Source organism: Pteronotus mesoamericanus, unplaced genomic scaffold, assembly GCF_021234165.1.
Source record: "Pteronotus mesoamericanus isolate MK-2021 breed Mesoamerican mustached bat unplaced genomic scaffold, CSHL_Meso_final contig_180, whole genome shotgun sequence".
In the NCBI taxonomy this organism is placed as follows: Eukaryota; Metazoa; Chordata; class Mammalia; order Chiroptera; family Mormoopidae; genus Pteronotus; species Pteronotus mesoamericanus.
In genome coordinates, this window is record NW_026555076.1 from 935366 (window position 1) to 952894 (window position 17529).

Genomic DNA, 17529 nt, shown 5'->3' on the forward strand with positions numbered 1-17529 from the left:
TCACTCTGGAAAAGAACTAAATCAAATGCAGGCTGCTTTCATCGCTGAACTCTGATTCTATGAGGCCTCTTTTTATCATGTTTTCTAGGATAGTCAGGGGAATACATAAATTCCTTGATGCCGATTTCAAAAATGATGCCAAAAGCTTTCAGATAGAAAGTGATATCTCTGTTCTTCCTTATTTAACCTTGTTTTTCTCACGTTTTGATTCTAGCTTCAGCATTTTGGTAATAAATGTCGTGGCTAGTGTTTTCCCTTCAGTGAACAGCTGTTGAATGCCAAAGTGGTGGTCACTGCTTAATGCTGGAGACGATTAAAGCGAAGACTTGAGATGCTCTCAGGCTGTCCAGGGAGGTACGTGTCCCAGGGGTGTCTAACGGAAATGGCACTCAGCAGAGACAGGTCCGAGTGTTGCCAAAGAGCCTGTCAGAGAGGAGGTCTTCCCAGCAGGCCTCATGGGAGCGGCGTTCATCACCTGGGAGAACTTAGCACAATCTGGCATCTGTCGCCAGCCTTTCAGAGTCAGAAACTATGGATTTAGTGAGTGCTCCAAGAGTGGGTCTGTCTTTTCATTTATTCCTTTAGTTTTTTAGGTGCTTAACATTTATGAAGCACCAACTATGTGCCAAAAAAAATGCGTCAGAGCTCTTTCAGTTAAAAATGATGGAAGTTTAAGTTAGAGTTTTGTGTGCCAAGAAAAGAGGATTTGGGGGGCTCACCATACTGGGGAATCTGGGCATGGGTGGATTCAGGGGTTCAAAGTTAAAGCTTTCTCTCCATCTCTAGGCCCTGCTAACCTCTAGCTGGCTTCATTCTCAGATTCCCTCAGCAAGGGGCTGCTGTCAACACCAAGCCTGCGACATTCACACACAGCTCACGATCCCAGAATCAGATGGACCCTCTCCTTTTAAGGCATCAGCTTTCAGAGAGGGGCACTGATTGGCTCTGCCAGGGCCACATATTCATCCCTTAACCAATCTCTGTGGTCATTGTGCCCAAATCAGGGAGGAGGTGGGGATTAGCCCCCTCAAATCATATGGAAGAAGTTCCCTCACAGAAAGAAGGGGTTTGACTTTTTAGAAGAAAAGGAAAGGGATGCTAGGAAAACATGCATGTGCGCGCGCACACACACACACACACACACACACACCCCTAGAAATGACAGCTATCTGCAGTCATTCACTGAGCTCAATACCAGCCACCAGGACAGAGAGTATCCTTAAGGCATTTACATTCTATCTGGGGAGGCAAACACAAAAATTCTAAAAAGCAGAAAAATAATTTACAATTGTGTAGAAACAAAGGTTTGAGATAGAAAATAATGGTGGGAACATTTTAAAAAATTGATTGTGGGCTCTGGAAAGACCTGAGTGGGTGGATATTTAAGCCAAGCCCCAAAGGATGGAAAAGAGCTAGTATGTGAACAAGGGGAGAAGTGGGCTCCAGGTGTAGGAAGAAGCTGAAATGGGAAACGGCTAGGCATGTCAGAGAGGAGCAGAAAGGCTGGAATGTAGCCAGTAAGAGCAGAGCAGCCCACAGTAGACTGGAGAGAGAGGCAAGGACTCGATCACACATGTGGCATCTTACGGTGCACAGCTGGGGATTTACTCTAAACGGTTTCACAGTTGGAGTGTCATAATTGGAGGTCGGCCAAGTCAGACCGCCGGTTGGGAAGGCATTGCCGGATACAGAGGGATAATGGTGGCCTGGGCCGTCAGTCTCAGCATCCCTTTCGAGCTTGATTAGGGGACGAAAGCCTATGGAGAATCTGTGTCAGAGAACCTAACAGAGACCTGGCTGTGCTGTCTGGTGGCGCTGTGACCAGTCTGGAAGCTCGGGCGCTTTGCACCAGGGCCTCAGCAACCGAGAGGGCAAACGAAAGTACTTGTCCTTGACGTGCTAACATCTGGCCTGCAGCGCGCCCCAAGTCTCCGCGGACACGTGTCTCCGGCTCCGGCCGGCCGGCCGGCAGAGGTGGCCTCTGGGCCTCTGGAGCGCGTCGCGTCGCCTTGGCAACTGGTGAACAGTCGGGGGAGTGGGTGGGGACGCAGCGTGTCTAGCCGCCTGTGTCAGGTGGGGGTGGGCTGAGGTCCAGCGCGGGCGGCTCCTCATCCCCCTCCCATCGCGCCCACGGACCACAACGACCCAGCTCGGGTCGGCGCCCCGCGCCGCAGAGCTCCCCGGACCCGCATGGAGAACCAAGAGTTTTCGGGTTCATCCGAGGTGTTAGATGGGCATGATACGACAGAAATACCCGCCATCTCGGAAGCCCTCCGGACGCCCTTCGTACACAGGATCCTCAACCTGCAAAACGAGCCCGCGGAGCCTGAGGAGGAGGAGGAACCTGGGGAGCCGGAAGAGCTCGAGGTGCCGGAGGACGCCGACAAGCCAGGCCCGCGAGCGGCCTACACGATCTCTGAGCCCCACGAATGCTATAAGCCATATCCACTCTCTGAATCCGACGAACACTATGAGCCCTGCGAACCCTCCGAGCCCCATGCTCCCCATACTCTCCGGGGACCCCGCGAACGGTACGAATCCTATGAACCCTACGAACCCTATGAACCCTACGAATTCTACAAGCCCCATGCGTCCAGGGAGCCCCTCGAACCCTACGAACCCTACGACCCCTATGAATCCTACCACCCCTATGAGCTCCATGCTCCCTGCGAGCCCCAGGAGCCCCGTGCACCCCGTGAGCTCCGCAAGGTCCGCGCACACCGTAAGCCCCGGGGGCCCCAAGATTCCCAGAAGTCCCATGAAGCTGAGCTGCTTCCCAGCTCCGCCTTGATCTCTCCATCTCTGGTGATCAGATTCCTGCCACGGATTCCCCGGTCTCCTCTGAGCGGTAGGTGTTGGGGCCCCTCCAAAGCAGCGAGCAACGCGCCCCACCTAAAACTTGGGGTCCTGATGTGAAGGTTTGCATGCTAGCTTTGTATTAAAGGAACATTAGCCCTTGTATCATTTACCTGCTGCCTTGCAGTCACCTAGTTTTGGACCTGAAGGGAGTCTGGTGGGAAATTGAGACTCTAGTATTGAGAGAAACTGAATCTCTTCACTCTCTCCTCCTTCCACCCGATGACCTCCTGGCTGTCCTTGATTATCCATTGTCACTTCTTTTTGAAGCCCTTCTTAATTCCCCTCTACAGGTAGTTATTGTATTCCTCTGGGTGGCCACTTTATACATTACCTCTTTTACAGCACTTAAGATTTTGCATTTCATCATTGTCTTTCTCCCCAGGTAAAGGGAGGATCAGTGAAGGGAAGATATTTTTGTCAGTGTTTGTTCAGCTCATGGTGACACTCAAGAAATGCTATTTAACAATACAACAAAATGCTATATTGTTAAAGTTGTAGTAACAAAACACTCACTGAGCAAGTATTAAAAGGATACATTTTACTAAGTGCTTACTCTATGCTCAGTCCTCACTCAGTTCATGGGGTAACAGGGCTAATGGGACTTGGGTAGGAACATCTTTTACTCTGACCACACCAGCTCACTTCTAACCTTTCATTGATAACCCTACTCACAAGTCTTTGTCTACATTGGACTTCCAATCCCTTGGCTGACCATTTTTTTAAATCTCATATTTTCCTTGACTCCTCTTTATCAGCCTCAATTTCATGGTCTATCATTTCAGTTGCTCAAGTAATCTACCACCCACGGGCTTTTTGGCTAACCACCATACTTCTCCAAGCAAGACCCCACCTTGGTTAAACCCAACTACTCACCTTCTGCTTATACAACCAGCTGCTGTACAAAAATCCCACAATCATACTGAGTGCATCTATTTCAGGTTCATGACCCCTAATCTCAGTTGGTCACTTGGTACTGCCTAGTAAGCCCACTTTATCCACCTAGTTAGTTCTCACTCCCCCAGCCTCACACCTTTGACCCCCAAATGGCTGAAGATTTTGCCTCATACTTTATTGGGGAAAATAGAAACAATCAGTCACAAACTCCCATATTTTCCCGCCACTGATCTACTGCCTTACCCGAATCTACACCCAAGGCTTCCGTCTTTTCTCATATTGAAAGAGACAATGGTGTCTCTTTCTATGAAAAGCAAGATCCTGCACTTGTGCTTTGGATTCCACTCTTGTCTCCTGAAGAAGTTGCTGCAGTTATTTCTTCTCTCTCCTATGGCATGAACGTCTCCCTTTCCAATCAATCAGCCCATGAGTATACACATATTCTCCAGAATCCTCCATCTTGAAATGACCCTTGATCCCCATGTCTTTTTCAGACCCCTCCTGCTCCTACAAGTTTTCTGTTCGCTTCACTGCAGAAGTTGTCAAAAGAGTTGTTTTCTGTAATCACTGGCTACATTTTCTCATCTATCATTCTCTCCTCAACCCACCTAATTAGGCTTCCTGCCCCTCCGCTCCATTGAAATTGTTATACTTTATTGCCTTTCTCTCCATCCCCAACCCCGTCATCATGCACACAGATTTCAGTGTCCATATGGATGGTCCACTTGACCTCTCATTTCTTTGACCTACACACTTTGAATGATCTCGTCCTGGCACTCACTGCCCTAGTCTTTGGTAATATCAATTGTTATATCATGTCTAAAAATCTTTATTTTAAGCACTCTACTCTCTAACCATGTCCTATCTTTCTATCTCACTCACTCTTCTGTGTAACCCCCTCTATCAGTTCTTCAGCCTCAGAGGGAGTTCTAACTGACTGATACTTTCATTAGATATCACTGCCTTATGTCCTTCTGTCCCTCCTCACTCACTTTATAGTCCATCGTACACCAATGGAATCAGTCCCTTGCGAGTATCCTGAACTCCCTTGCCTCGCCCTCTGTCTTTCTTGCCAATTCTTGTCTGCATTTGAAAAACAGATCAGGAGAACAGAAAAACAAACAGCTATTCACATGGAAGTCGAATCACGTTGTATGCCCCTGGCAATGGAAATTTCTGTTTCTCTGTACCCTCACCATTGGAGTGTGTGTTCAAACTTTTGGCTTTTTGAAAATCTAATACACAAAAAACAAATAGTATGTCAGTTAAGTTTTCATTCATAATTATCTTATTTTATGAGTGTTATTAAGCATCATTTTTGGTATATATGTTTTCATGCCCTTTGCCTATTTTCCTTTTCACTTGCTAGGTTTTCCTCTTATATACATGGAGATTAGCTTTTTATCTGGGCTATGTATGACCTTTTTCTCCCACTTTGCTGGTAGTATCTTTGCCTTTGCTTATCTTTATTTTTTTTTTCCATAGAAACATTTTATAGTAAAATTTATCAATCATTTCTTTCATGGTTTCTGTTGAGTCATCATTAGAAAGGTCTTTTTCTACTCTTAGGTTACAAGGAATTCACACATGTGTTTTCTTTTATAAACTTAAAAAAATTAAAAATTTTGATCCATTTGGAATTTATCTGGGTATATGGTGCGAATATTAAATCCAGTTCCTCCCGGCCAACACGGAGTCATAGGTAGGTATGCTTTGCTTCTTTGCACAACCAAAAGAAGAAAAACAACCAATTTAAAAACAAAAAACAAAACAAAACAAAACAAGAACTGCCAGAAAATCAAACTGTATGGGAGTCCAACAACCAAAGAGTTAAAGAAGAAACATTCATTCAGACCGGTAGGAGGGGCGGAGTTGGGCAGCAGGGGCAAAGAGGATGTGGGCAAGTTGGCAGCTGGAGGACCAGGATATCTCATATTCACAAGTGGATAATCTGGGAGGAACAGCTGCAGAGTGAGACAGACCGTGTAACCCAGGGGTCCAGTGTGGGAAACTAAAGCCTCAAAACTTTTGGTGGTAAAAACCAGTGGGAAACTCCCAGCCTCACAAGAGAGTTCATTGGAGGGACTCAAGGGGTCCTAGAATGTACACAAACCCATCCACCCAGGAATCAGCACCTGAGAGGGCACAATCCACTTGTGGATATTGGGGAAGTGATTGAAAGTGTGGCAAGAGATGAGCAAGCAGGGTTATCCCTTCTCTGACCCCTCCTCCACATATAGTGCCGCAATGCAATGACCTGGGTTGCCCCGCCCTGGCGGATACCTAAGGCTCTGCCCCTTCCAACATAACAGGCATGCTGAGACAAAGAAATATGGTCCAAATGAAAGAACAGATCAAAACTACAGAAAAAAAAATACAACTAAGTGATGAAGAGATAGCCAACCTATCAAATGAAGAGTTCAAAATCCTAGTAATCAGGATGCTCACAGAAATGGTTGAATATGGATGCAAAATAGAGGAAAAAGTGAAGGCTATACAAAATGAAATAAAGGAAAATATACAGGGAATAGTGAAGGTAAGGAAACCAGGACTTAAATCAACAATTTGGGAGAGAAGGAAGAAGTAAACATTCAACCAGAACAGAATGAAGAAATAAGAATTCAAAAAAATGAGGAGAGGCTTAGGAACCTCTGGGACAAATTTAAATATCCCAACATCTGAATCATAGGGGTACCAGAAGGAGAGGAGGAAGAGCAAGGAATTGAAAACTTATTTGAAAAAATAATGAAGGAGAACTTCTCTGATCTGGCAAAGGAAACAAAGGAAGTCCAGTAAGCTCAGAGAGTCCCAAAGAAGTTGAACTCAAGGAGGAACACACCAAGACACATCATAATTAAATTATCCAAGATTAAAGATAAAGAATCTTAAAAACAGCAAAAGGAGAGAGTTACCTACAAAGGAGTTCCCAGAAGACTATCAGCAGATTTCTCAAAGGAAGCCTTACACACAAGAAGGACTGGAAAGAAGGATACAAAGTCATGAAAGGCAAGAAACCTACATCCAAGATTACTCTATCCAGCAAAGCTATTATTTGGAATGGGAAGGCAGATAAAGTGCTTCCCAGATAAGGTCAAGTTAAAGGAGTTCATCATCACCAAACCCTTCTTATATGAAATGTTAAAGGGACTTATCTAAGAAAAAGAGGAAGATCAAAAACTATGAATAATAAAATGACAACAAACAGCTATCAAAAACTGAATCTAAAAAACAAAAACAAAAAAACTATGCAAACAACTAGAACAAAAACAGAATCACAGAAATGGAGATCCCATGGAGGGAGATCGGCAGGGAGGGGGAGAATGAGGGAAAAGGTAAAGGGGATAAAAAGCATAGTTGGTAGGTACAAAATGGACAGGGAGGGGGATAAATGCTGGTAGGAGAGGAGGGACAGGGCAGAGGGGAATTAAGGGGAGAAAAATGGGACAACTGTAATAGCATAGTCAATAAAATATGCTTTAAAAAAATAAAGCCAGTTCCTAGTGGCTACCCAGTGCCATCTTCACACATGTCAATGAACATGAAATATAGATTTGAAATTATTTTAAAAAGTCACAAAAGTGCAGAGTTAGAGGTGTGACAGTACCTTAGGAGTTATCTTGGGGATGTGATATTTTTGAGCTTCAGTTTGTTTAGAAGTACAAGTTTTCGTTGTTGTTTAGTCAGCTGGAAGGGCTTGTCCTCTTCCTGCTTCTGCCTTCTCACCCTCAGGCAAAACCCCACATGCTCCCATTTCTTGCCCACGTGACCCTGAGCTTTGATGGTAGGCACAGTGCTAGGGAGCTGTGCCTACCTAGGAGAGGGGCAAGGAAGAATGAACAGTAGTGTCAGATCATAGAGCTTAATATATCATATCAAAGAGCATCCCAGTGTCTGTTTACACAGTCACACCCAGTACAGAACTGGGCTGCTTTAAGACCAGCCTTCAAAACAATAATACACCTGAAACAAACATGAATTTTACTTCAAAAAGCCTTGAAAAAGTACTGTAGGTCTTAACTGAAGTCTCTTCAAAGAAATTATACCACCTAACACAGAGCAAAACCTGCTAAAATGTTCTTGAGGCATTTTTTCCCCTAAGTCCCTGTCACTATCACAGCAGCCCCCCTACAAATGCCTTTCAGTTTCTCTCCAGCTCCAGCTGGCCTCTCCTGCTCACTCCTCTATGCCCTGTAGATGAGTTGCTCCCTGCCATTCCCTTGTAGATTACTGGCACCCCATTCTGTAGAAGGACGAGAGGCTGAGCAGCTCAAACGTGGGCTCCTTAGGAGGCAGGGGAGAGGGCAAGGTGGAGAATAGTTATACTTTGATATTCGCTCATATCAGGTCACAAAATGCTTTTCTTCTACTCAAGGGTCTCCCAGGGCAGGAGGGCCTCCACACCGTCAGGAACGATGGTGTTTGAGTGGAGCTTCTTCCAGCAGATGGCGGCCTTCTCTGTCAGATAGTTTGGAGCACAAACCCGATTATCCCACTTGCTAGCTCCAGAAGGCAACACGAGCAATGCGGTGTATGTGCTATAGAATAAAACAGAAACATTTAAAGGGCATGATAGAACACACGAAACCCCAAAACTACAGACCAATATCTCTGATGAATACAGATGCAAAATTCCTAAACAAAATACTAATCGATCGAATAGAATAATGCACTAAAAACATAATACATCATGATCAAGTAGGGTTCATTCCAGGGGCATGAGGATGGTTCAACATACACAAATTGATCAATGCAATGTACCATATTAACAAAATGAAGGATAAAAATCATATGATCTTATCATAGATGCAGAAAAGTCATTTGATAAGATACAACATCTGTTTATGATTAAAACACTTAGTAAAGTAGGCATAGAAGGAAAGTATCTCAACATTATAAAGGCCATATATGACAAACCCTCAGCCAATATCTCAATAATGAAAAACTGAAAGCTTTTTTCTAAGATCAGGAACAAGACAAGCATGTCTACTTTCACCATTCTTATTCAACATGGTACTGGAAGTCCTAGCCGGAGTGATCAGGCAAGAGAAAGAAATAAAAGACATCCAAATTCGGAAGGAAGAAATAAAATTGTCACTTTTTGCAGAGAATGCAATTCTTTGCATACAAAATCCTAAAGACTCCACCAAAAGACTACTGGCAACAATAAACAAATACAGTAAAGTTGCAGGAAAAAAAATCAATATACAAAAATCCACTGCATTACTATATACTAACAATGAAATTGCAGAAAAAGAAAATTTAAAAAATGCCCTTTTCAATTGCAATGAAAGGAATAAAATACCTAGGAATAAAATTAACAAAGGATGTGAAAGACCTATATACTGAAAACTACAAAGCATTATGTAAAGAGATTGAAAAGGACACAATGAAATTGAAAGATATTTCTTGTTCATGGATTGGAAGAATCAATATAGTTAAAATGTTCATATTACCCAAAGGAATATACACATTTAATGCAATCCCCATCAAAATCTCAATGTCTTTTTTTTTTTTTTAAAGAAATACGACCAAAAAAAAATCAGATTTGTATGGAATCACAAAAGATCTCAAATAGCTAAAGCACCTCTGGGAAAAAAGAACAAAGCAGGAGGTATCACATTATCTGACTTCAAATTATTCTACAAAGCTACAATAATCAAAATAGTATGGGACTTGCGGAAAAGCACACAGACCAAAGGAACAGAATTGAGAGCCCAGAAATAAAACCACATGTACATGGGAAAATAATTTTTGACAGAGGAGCCAAAAACATACAATGAAGAGAGCCTCTTCAACAAATGGTGGTAGGAAAATTGCAATGCCACATGCAAATGGATGGAATTAGACTACTGCTTTCTCCATGTACAAAAATTATTTCAAAATGGATCAAAGATCTAAATGTAAGACCTAAAACAATAAATTACACAGAAGAAAAGATAGGTACTAAACTTATGGACCTTGGTCTTAGAGAAGATTTTATTAATTTGACCACAAAGGCAAGGGAAGTAAAGCCAAAATAAAGAATGGCACTATATCAAACTAAAAAGCTTCTGCACAGCAAAAGAAACCACCAACAAAACAAAAGACAACCAACCAAATGGGAGATGATATTTGCAAGCAACAGCTCTGACAATATCCAAAATATATAAAGAACTCATCCAACTTAATAACAAAAAATTCAATTAAAAAATGGGCAGAGGGCCTGAACATACACTTCTCCCAAGAAGACATACAAATGGCCAACAAATATATGAAAAGATGCTCAGCTTCTCTAGCATTAGGGAAATGCAAGTCAAAACTACCATGAGATACCACCTTACACCTGGTAGAATGCCTCTCATCAAGGCAAGTAATAACAAGTGTTGGATAGGTTGTGGAGAAAGAGGAACCCTCATTCACTGCTGGTGGGAATGTGAATTGGCACAGCCACTATGGAAAACAGTGTGAAGTTTCCTCAAAAAATTAAGAATAGAGTTACCATATGCCCCAGCAACCCCTCTTCTGAGTATCTATCTGAAAAACGTGAAAACATTTATTCGAAGAGAAATTATGTACCCCTATGTTCATTGCAGCATTGTTCACTGTGGCCAAGACATGGAGAAAACCAAAGTGTCTTTCAACAGATGATTAGATAAAGCAGATGTGGTGCATATATACATGGAGTACTACTCAGCCGTAAGAATAGATGAAATACTGCCATTTGCAACAGCATGGATGGATTTGAGAATATCATGCTACCCAAAATCAGTCTGAAAAAGCGAACAGCCATATGATTTCACTTACATGTGGGATATAAACCTGAAACTGACGGACACAGACAACAGTACCGTGGTCACCAGAGGGAAGGGGGTTAGGAAGGTAGTAAAGGGTAACGGGGCCCAATATAAGGTGACAGAAGATGCCTTCACTTTGGGCGGTGGGCACGCAATGCAATATACAAGTCATGTGTCATAGAAATGCGTACTTGAAATCTATACAATTTTATTAACCAATGTCATCTCAATAAATTTAATTTAAAATTTAAAAATAAATAAATAAAGGGCATGATAGAGCCATAATGTTCTGATTATCTCTTAGAGAGACAGGCACTATTAATCATCATGTTCAAAATTTTTTAGGAGGGCTTCTTCCTGTTGACTCACTAAATGTTTAAGCTTCCCTAATTGTCTCAAAAATGTGTGTGTGTGTGTATGTGTGTGTGTTTTACAGTTGGGTTGTTTGAGTTAGGCCTCAAGAAGGGCGCCACATTGCATTTCAGGGTATGTCTCTTCTCTGTTATTCTTTATCATTAACTTTACCTTCTCTTCCTCTTTAAAATGTCATTTGTTAGAAAAATTGGATCAAATATTCCATATGCTGAATTTGACTTGTTCTTTGTGACGTCTTTAACTTGCTTTCTAGATCCCCTGCTTCTTGCAAACTATGTAGATTAGTAGGCTTGCTTAGACTCAGAGTAAATTGTTTTGAGCAAGAATTTTTTGGAGGCGGGGCTGGGCCTCTTGCCTCACTGTCCGAGGCACATGGTGTCAGGCTCTCCGCTTTGGGGTGGTCCTGAGATTGATGAGTGGGGTCAGGTGAGGTTGACTTGATCCCTCTGTCTTAAAGTTCTCCATATACCTTCCACCAAATGGTGTTATTAACCAGTCTCAGTCATTGCCTAGATTCCGTTATGAGTAAAATAGGGCCCCTTTTGAACCTATTTGATTCTGTCTCTGGAAATTATGTTGCAATCCATTAGAACTCATTCATATAAAGCGATAATAAGTACTTAAAAAATTCATGCTGTGGGTGTATTTTAATCTTCGCATGCTATATTTTTGTTTCTATTTTGCTTTTAAAAATGATGTTCAAATCTTTTTTAGATCCACATTTAGCACTTGGGATTATGAGATGATATCCCTAAGAACAACGACTAAATCTGTTGTAATTTTCTTTACCTGTCCCTCTTTTTAAATACTAATTTCTGTAATTTTTCTATTCTAGCACTTATTGAAGTTATTTCAGGCAAACATGTTTCCCTTGACCAGTTCTTTGTTGGGAAAATCAAGTAATTAGGAAAGTGCTACATAAGAAAGTTCTTGCATAAGATATGCGAGTTGTAAGAATTGCATATAAGGTAACTTCTTCTTTTCTGAGGAATAATATTTGGAAGAATTTTGCCTTATATGCAGTCATTTGTGGTACTTTACTAGAGACTTTCTTATTTTTCTTAATTTAACTTGTCCTCATGAAACACAGTAAAAGTAAAGATTGACAAGGAAAAAATAGGATTCTTTCATTTTCCGTTATAAAGTCTGATTATTTTATGCCTGTGTAACACCAGTGAGACTGCACAAGAGAAATTTCTTTCAGAATTTCAGTATTAGAAAAAGTTGATATGTTTTGCTTCCACTGGTGGAATGCTCAGTTACAACTGTACTGGGCTTTATTGCACGTTCTTTTTTTGTTCCATTTTATTTTCCTTTCCCTTCTCCTTCCACTGCTTTTCTACCCTGTCCTTAAATTTGTCATCTTAAAACAGATAGTACTCTATTGTAGTATATGTGTTTATGTAAGCAACCCCAAATCTTTTTAGAAATGAGGGGAGGGCATAAATACCTAAAGAAATCAATAAAACTATGTGTAAGTACATGTTCACAATGAGGTTGTCATCTCACTAATACTAATTTTCATAGTTGGAACCCTTAGTAGTAAATGTGTCCTTCACAATTACTTGAACATTTTTTTTTAAAAGTATAGTTTATTGACTATGCTGTTAACAGTTGTCCCAAATTTTCTCCCTTTGCCCACCTCTGCCTGGTACTTGCCTTCCCTCCAGTAATACCCATCTCCCCACCCCCACCTAGTTCCTGTCACTGGGTCATGTCTGCAAGTTCCTTGACTTCTCCCTTTCCTATACTATTCTTAACATCCCCCTATTTTGTTCCTACCAATTAGGTTTCTTAATCCCTGCACCTTTCCCCCACTTCACCTTCTTCCCTCTCCCAGCTGATAACCCTCCAAATGATCTCCATACCTATGATTCTGTTCCTATTCTGGTAGTTTGCTTAGTTTGTTTTTGTTTTTGTTTTTTAGATTCAGTTGCCAATAGTTGTGAGTTTGTTGTCATTTTACTATTCATAGTTTTCGATCTTCCTCTTTTTCTTAGATAAATCCCTTTAACATTTCATATAAGAAGGGCTTGGTGATGATGAACTCCTTTAACTTGACCTTATCTGGGAAGCACTTTATCTCCCTTTCCATTCTAAATAATAGCTTTGCTGGATAGAGTAACCTTGAATGTAGGTTCCTTGCCTTTTATGACTTTATATCCTTCTTTTCAGTCCCTTCTTGTGTGTAAAGTTTCTTTTGAGAAATCTGCTGATAGTCTTCTGGGAACTCCTTTGTAGGTAACTCTCTCCTTTTGCTGCTTTTAAGATTCTTTCTTTATCTTTAATCTTGGATAATTTAATTATGATGTGCCTTAGTGTGGTCCTCTTTGGGTCCAACTTGTTTTGGAGTCTCTCTGTTTCCTGGACCTGTATGACTTATTCCTTTGCCAAATTAGGGAAGTTTTCTTTCATTATTTTTTCAAATAAGTTTTCAATTTCTTGCTCTTTCTTTTCTCCTTCTGGCAACTCTATGATTCGGATATTGGTACATTTAAAGTTGTGCCAGAGGTTCCTAAGCCTCTCCTCATTGGTTTTTGTGTTTTTTTTTAATTCTTGTTTCTTTTTTCTGTCCCGATTGAATGTTTATGTCTTCCTTTTGTTCCAAATCATGGATTGGAATCCCAGCTTTCTTCCTTTCATTGTTGGTTCCCTGTATATTTTTCTTTATTTCACTTTGTGTAACCTTCATTTCTTCCTTTATTTTTTTTTTTTGCCATACTCAATGAGTTCACTGAGCATCCTTATTACCAGTATTTTAAATTCTGCATCTGATAGGTTGGCTATCTCCATTTCATTCAGTTCTTTTTCTAGGGTTTTTTCTGTTCTTTCATTTGGGCCATATTTCTTTGCCCCCTCAATTTGGCAGCCTCCCTGTGTTTGTTTCTGTGTATTAGGTAGAACTACTTACACTCCCTGTCTTAATAGTGTGGATTATGTAGCAAAGACACCTGTAAATTGTGTGGGGTGGAGCCTTAGGTAATTGCCAGGGCTGAGCAACTCGCTTCACTGCCCCACAGCTCTGCTCGTCGAGGGGCAGGCCAAGGAGGGGACAACGTTGCTGTCTGGCGTTTGGAGGTCCTCCTGGCACTCACCCTGTTTCCAGTCACTTCACCCACTTTCTGTAGGTGATTGGTGCCCCTCTAGCTGCTTCCCTAGTGTTTGCAAACATTCTAAGTACATGCGGGGCCTTTAAGCTGTGAAAATCCAGCAGTTTCTTCCACTGCCCAACCCCCACTAGTTTTTACAGCCTGAAGTTCTGGGGGTTTATCTCCCTGGTGCGGGAACCCTGGGCTGTGTGGTCTGGACTGTGGCTGGGATCCCTTGTTCCAGGTGGCATCCCTCCTGATTTTTATCCACCACGTGTGAATATGGGACTGTTCCTTTTCCCACTGACACCCCTTGTCTGCACCACACCACCTCTCCTCCCATCTGCTTGCCTCCACCCCCCACCCATCTGGATGAATGTGGCTTCTTCAAATCCTTGGTTGTTGGTCTTCCATACAGCTCGAGTTTTTTATGGTTCTGGGTATTATTTGTTTTTGAGATCTGATTGTAATTCTATGGTTGCACAAGGAGGCGAAGTATATCTACTTATGCCCCCATCCTGACTGGAAATCCCAATTACTTAAACTTAACAGTTAAACACATTTTTTTTTAATTCACAGGAATTTAAACAAAACTTTAATTGTTGAATTTTTAGGAGTAATAAAAGCTACCAATTATTGTGTATGTAAGATGTTTTAGGCACTAGGCAGAGGGCTTTATATGTATTATCTTGTTTAACTTTCATGGAACCACCTTTTGAGGTGAGAACACGAGGAAAGTAAGGTACAGAGGAGCTTAGGTAAATCTGCCGAGATTAGAGGTTAGAGCCAGGATTTGGTTCCACGCAGTCTGATTCCAGAGCTAGTGTCCTAGCCATTAAACAGTATTGCAGTTGTCCTCAGACTTGTCTTCTTCAAAAAATACTAGTGCCCCTATCACACCCCCAGCGGTTAGATTGAATGGGCCTAGGGTTTGGCCTATGACCTGCAACTTTTAAAAGATCCTCCAGGTGATTCTAATGTTCAGAGGAGTATGGAAATCATTGTAACACTGCTTTTCTTGGAATATTTGCTAACAATGGCCACTTGAGAGCTGAGATAACATAAAAAATGTGTTTCTGAAATACACAAGGAAAGTTCAACCTGTGGGAGAAATTATAGCATGAAAGGGCAATAAGAAGGAGTATCATTCATTCATGTCATCAATATTTGTAGAGGATTTTTAAGGATTGATTCAGTGTTATACTGAATCTTTGACCTGTGTAAAGCTGGAAGCCACATGTGGGAATAATACGTGAAAAATGTGTCTTTCATGGATATCAGCAAGGTCGGAAACCAGGGGCAGTTTTGTAGACAATTCTCATCTTTACCTCAGTTCTGAGACAGTTTAGCCTTAAAAAGTAGAACAATAGAAAATATCCAAATTCAAAAATTACATGTACTTTAAGAAAAAAGTTCATAGCCTATCTCCTAGTAGACTGTAAACTCCTTGAGAGGAGAGACCCATCTTAAACATTTTTATTCTTTCAACACTTGACACCATGTTGCACAGAGAAGCCCAGTTAGTACTTGGAATGCTTCCTACATGCTCCTATGATACACTGAAGTTGTAACTAATAATTCTAGCTACCTATTCATCTATCTGCATTCACTATATGCAAGGTGCTTTTCATATATGCCACTGATGTTTACATAGACCTACCTATGATCCTCCTATCTGAGAAGGGGAAACAGAGTCTCAGAGAAGTTAAGTAATAAGCCCAAGATTGTACAGCTCGCAGAGTAACTAACAAAACTGGGGTTTGAGCCATGTCTGTTTGATGCCAGAGCACACCCACTTTCCTTTACCCAAAACACTCCAGAGGGTAGAAAATGTTATTTTAGAACTCTCAGAGGTAATTAAAAACTCCCAAATGGAATCTATCGGGAACAAGCTGTCATTATGAGGCCCATTAGAATAAGCATTTGCACAACTTGCTCTATGATTTCATATATTTTCCTACATTAAAAAAGCCCCTTCTAAACATGATTCTTAATTTGCTGAACCGCTTATGCTGTTTGGGACATTTTAGGTGTATCCAGTTTTCCACTGTTAAAGATATTGCAATGAACAATTTTGTACATAAATCTTTGTCCATATTTGGGTGTTATTTCTTTAGGGTACATTTCTAGAAGTAGAATTGGATTAAGGAATGTAAGCTTTGCTGACTCATTCTGCCAAGTTATTTTTTATGAAGTGTACTAATTTGAATTTCCATCTGCGATACACAGAGTACTCACCTCTCCTTATCCTTTTAACATCATTATCCTTTGTAAAACATTTTTGCTAGTTTGATAGTTTAAGAAGAAAAAAACCTTGTTTTTATTTGCATTGTTTTGATTAGAAGCAAGTTTGAACTTTATGTTTATTAGCCTTTTATATGTCTTCATACATGAATTCAATTCTATCCTTTGTCCATTTAACTGTTAACATCTGCCTTAGTGTTTTCCTTGTTCATCTATACTTTTATGTTCTTCAAATATTAAGACTGTTAGCCTTTATCATATTTGCTGCCATATATTTCTCCAAATTCTTAAAAACTCATTTTAATTTTTGACAGATATTTTAAGTTTCAAATATTTTAATCTATTAGTATTTTTCCTCTGTCTTTTTAAAAAAGATTTCATTTATTTATTTTCAGAGAGAGGGGAGGGGAGGGAGAAAGTGGGAGAGAAACATCGACATATGAGAGAACTATCAATTGGTTGCCTCTTACACACCCCCAGGACCAGGCATGTGTCACTGAGCCACACAAGCCAGGGCTCTTCTATGTCTTTTGCCACTTTTAACTCAGATTAAAATCCAGCGATTAGGTAAATATTCTATTATTTTTGCTCTAATTCAATTTAACAAATATTTAACTCTTCAAATGTGGTTTATTAACTGCTGTGATTTATTTTGCTAATGTGTCACATTTCATTTGGCCATTCCCCTATAGTTATTTTTCCCTAGCTCCTTTCTCTATTGATTTGTGATACTATCTTTATATATCTTTGATTTTTATTGAATCTAATTTTTGCATTTACTTTTCATTTTTTGCAGATCCTGTTCCCTGTGAGTTTGTAAGGAAATGGTAAGACTATAGTTACAGTATCATCCTTCCAGACTGTAGTATAGTGGACAAGCTTAGCTGAATGGAGCAAATTCAGTCAGGGACATTTTATGTGAAAGCCTAGCTTGGGATTTTTGAGAAGGTTCCTGTACTTTCCCTTTCTCATAAAGCCCCTATGTTTAAACACACACACACACACACACACACACACTTATTTATTTATTTACTTTTAGAGAGAGGGGGAAGGGAGGGAGAAAGAGAGGGAGAGAAACATCAATGTGGGAGAGATACATCAATCGGTTGCCTCTCACATGCTCCTTACTGGGGACCTGGCCCGCAACCCAGACATGTGTCCAGACATGTGATACGGAATCGAACTAGTGACCCTTTGTTTTGCAGGCCAACACTCTATCCACTGAGCCACACCAGCCAGAGCAAAGCCCTTTTCTAATAACAGTTCCTTTGGGAAAAAGAAATTAGAGAAAGAAA

The 17529-nt window shown here is 40.9% G+C and overlaps 1 protein-coding gene across 1 annotated transcript in view; it reads left to right on the forward strand.

The window, feature by feature from the left end:
• The first annotated feature begins 2236 nt into the window (after positions 1-2236).
• The window catches only part of SPMAP2L (sperm microtubule associated protein 2 like), a 46032-nt gene continuing 30739 nt past the window's right edge, over positions 2237-17529 (forward strand). Inside the window, 4 exon segments of the mRNA XM_054566738.1 lie at positions 2237-2617; positions 2620-2709; positions 2755-2848; positions 17031-17061. Of these exon segments, the coding sequence (XP_054422713.1) occupies positions 2237-2617; positions 2620-2709; positions 2755-2848; positions 17031-17061 (596 nt within the window).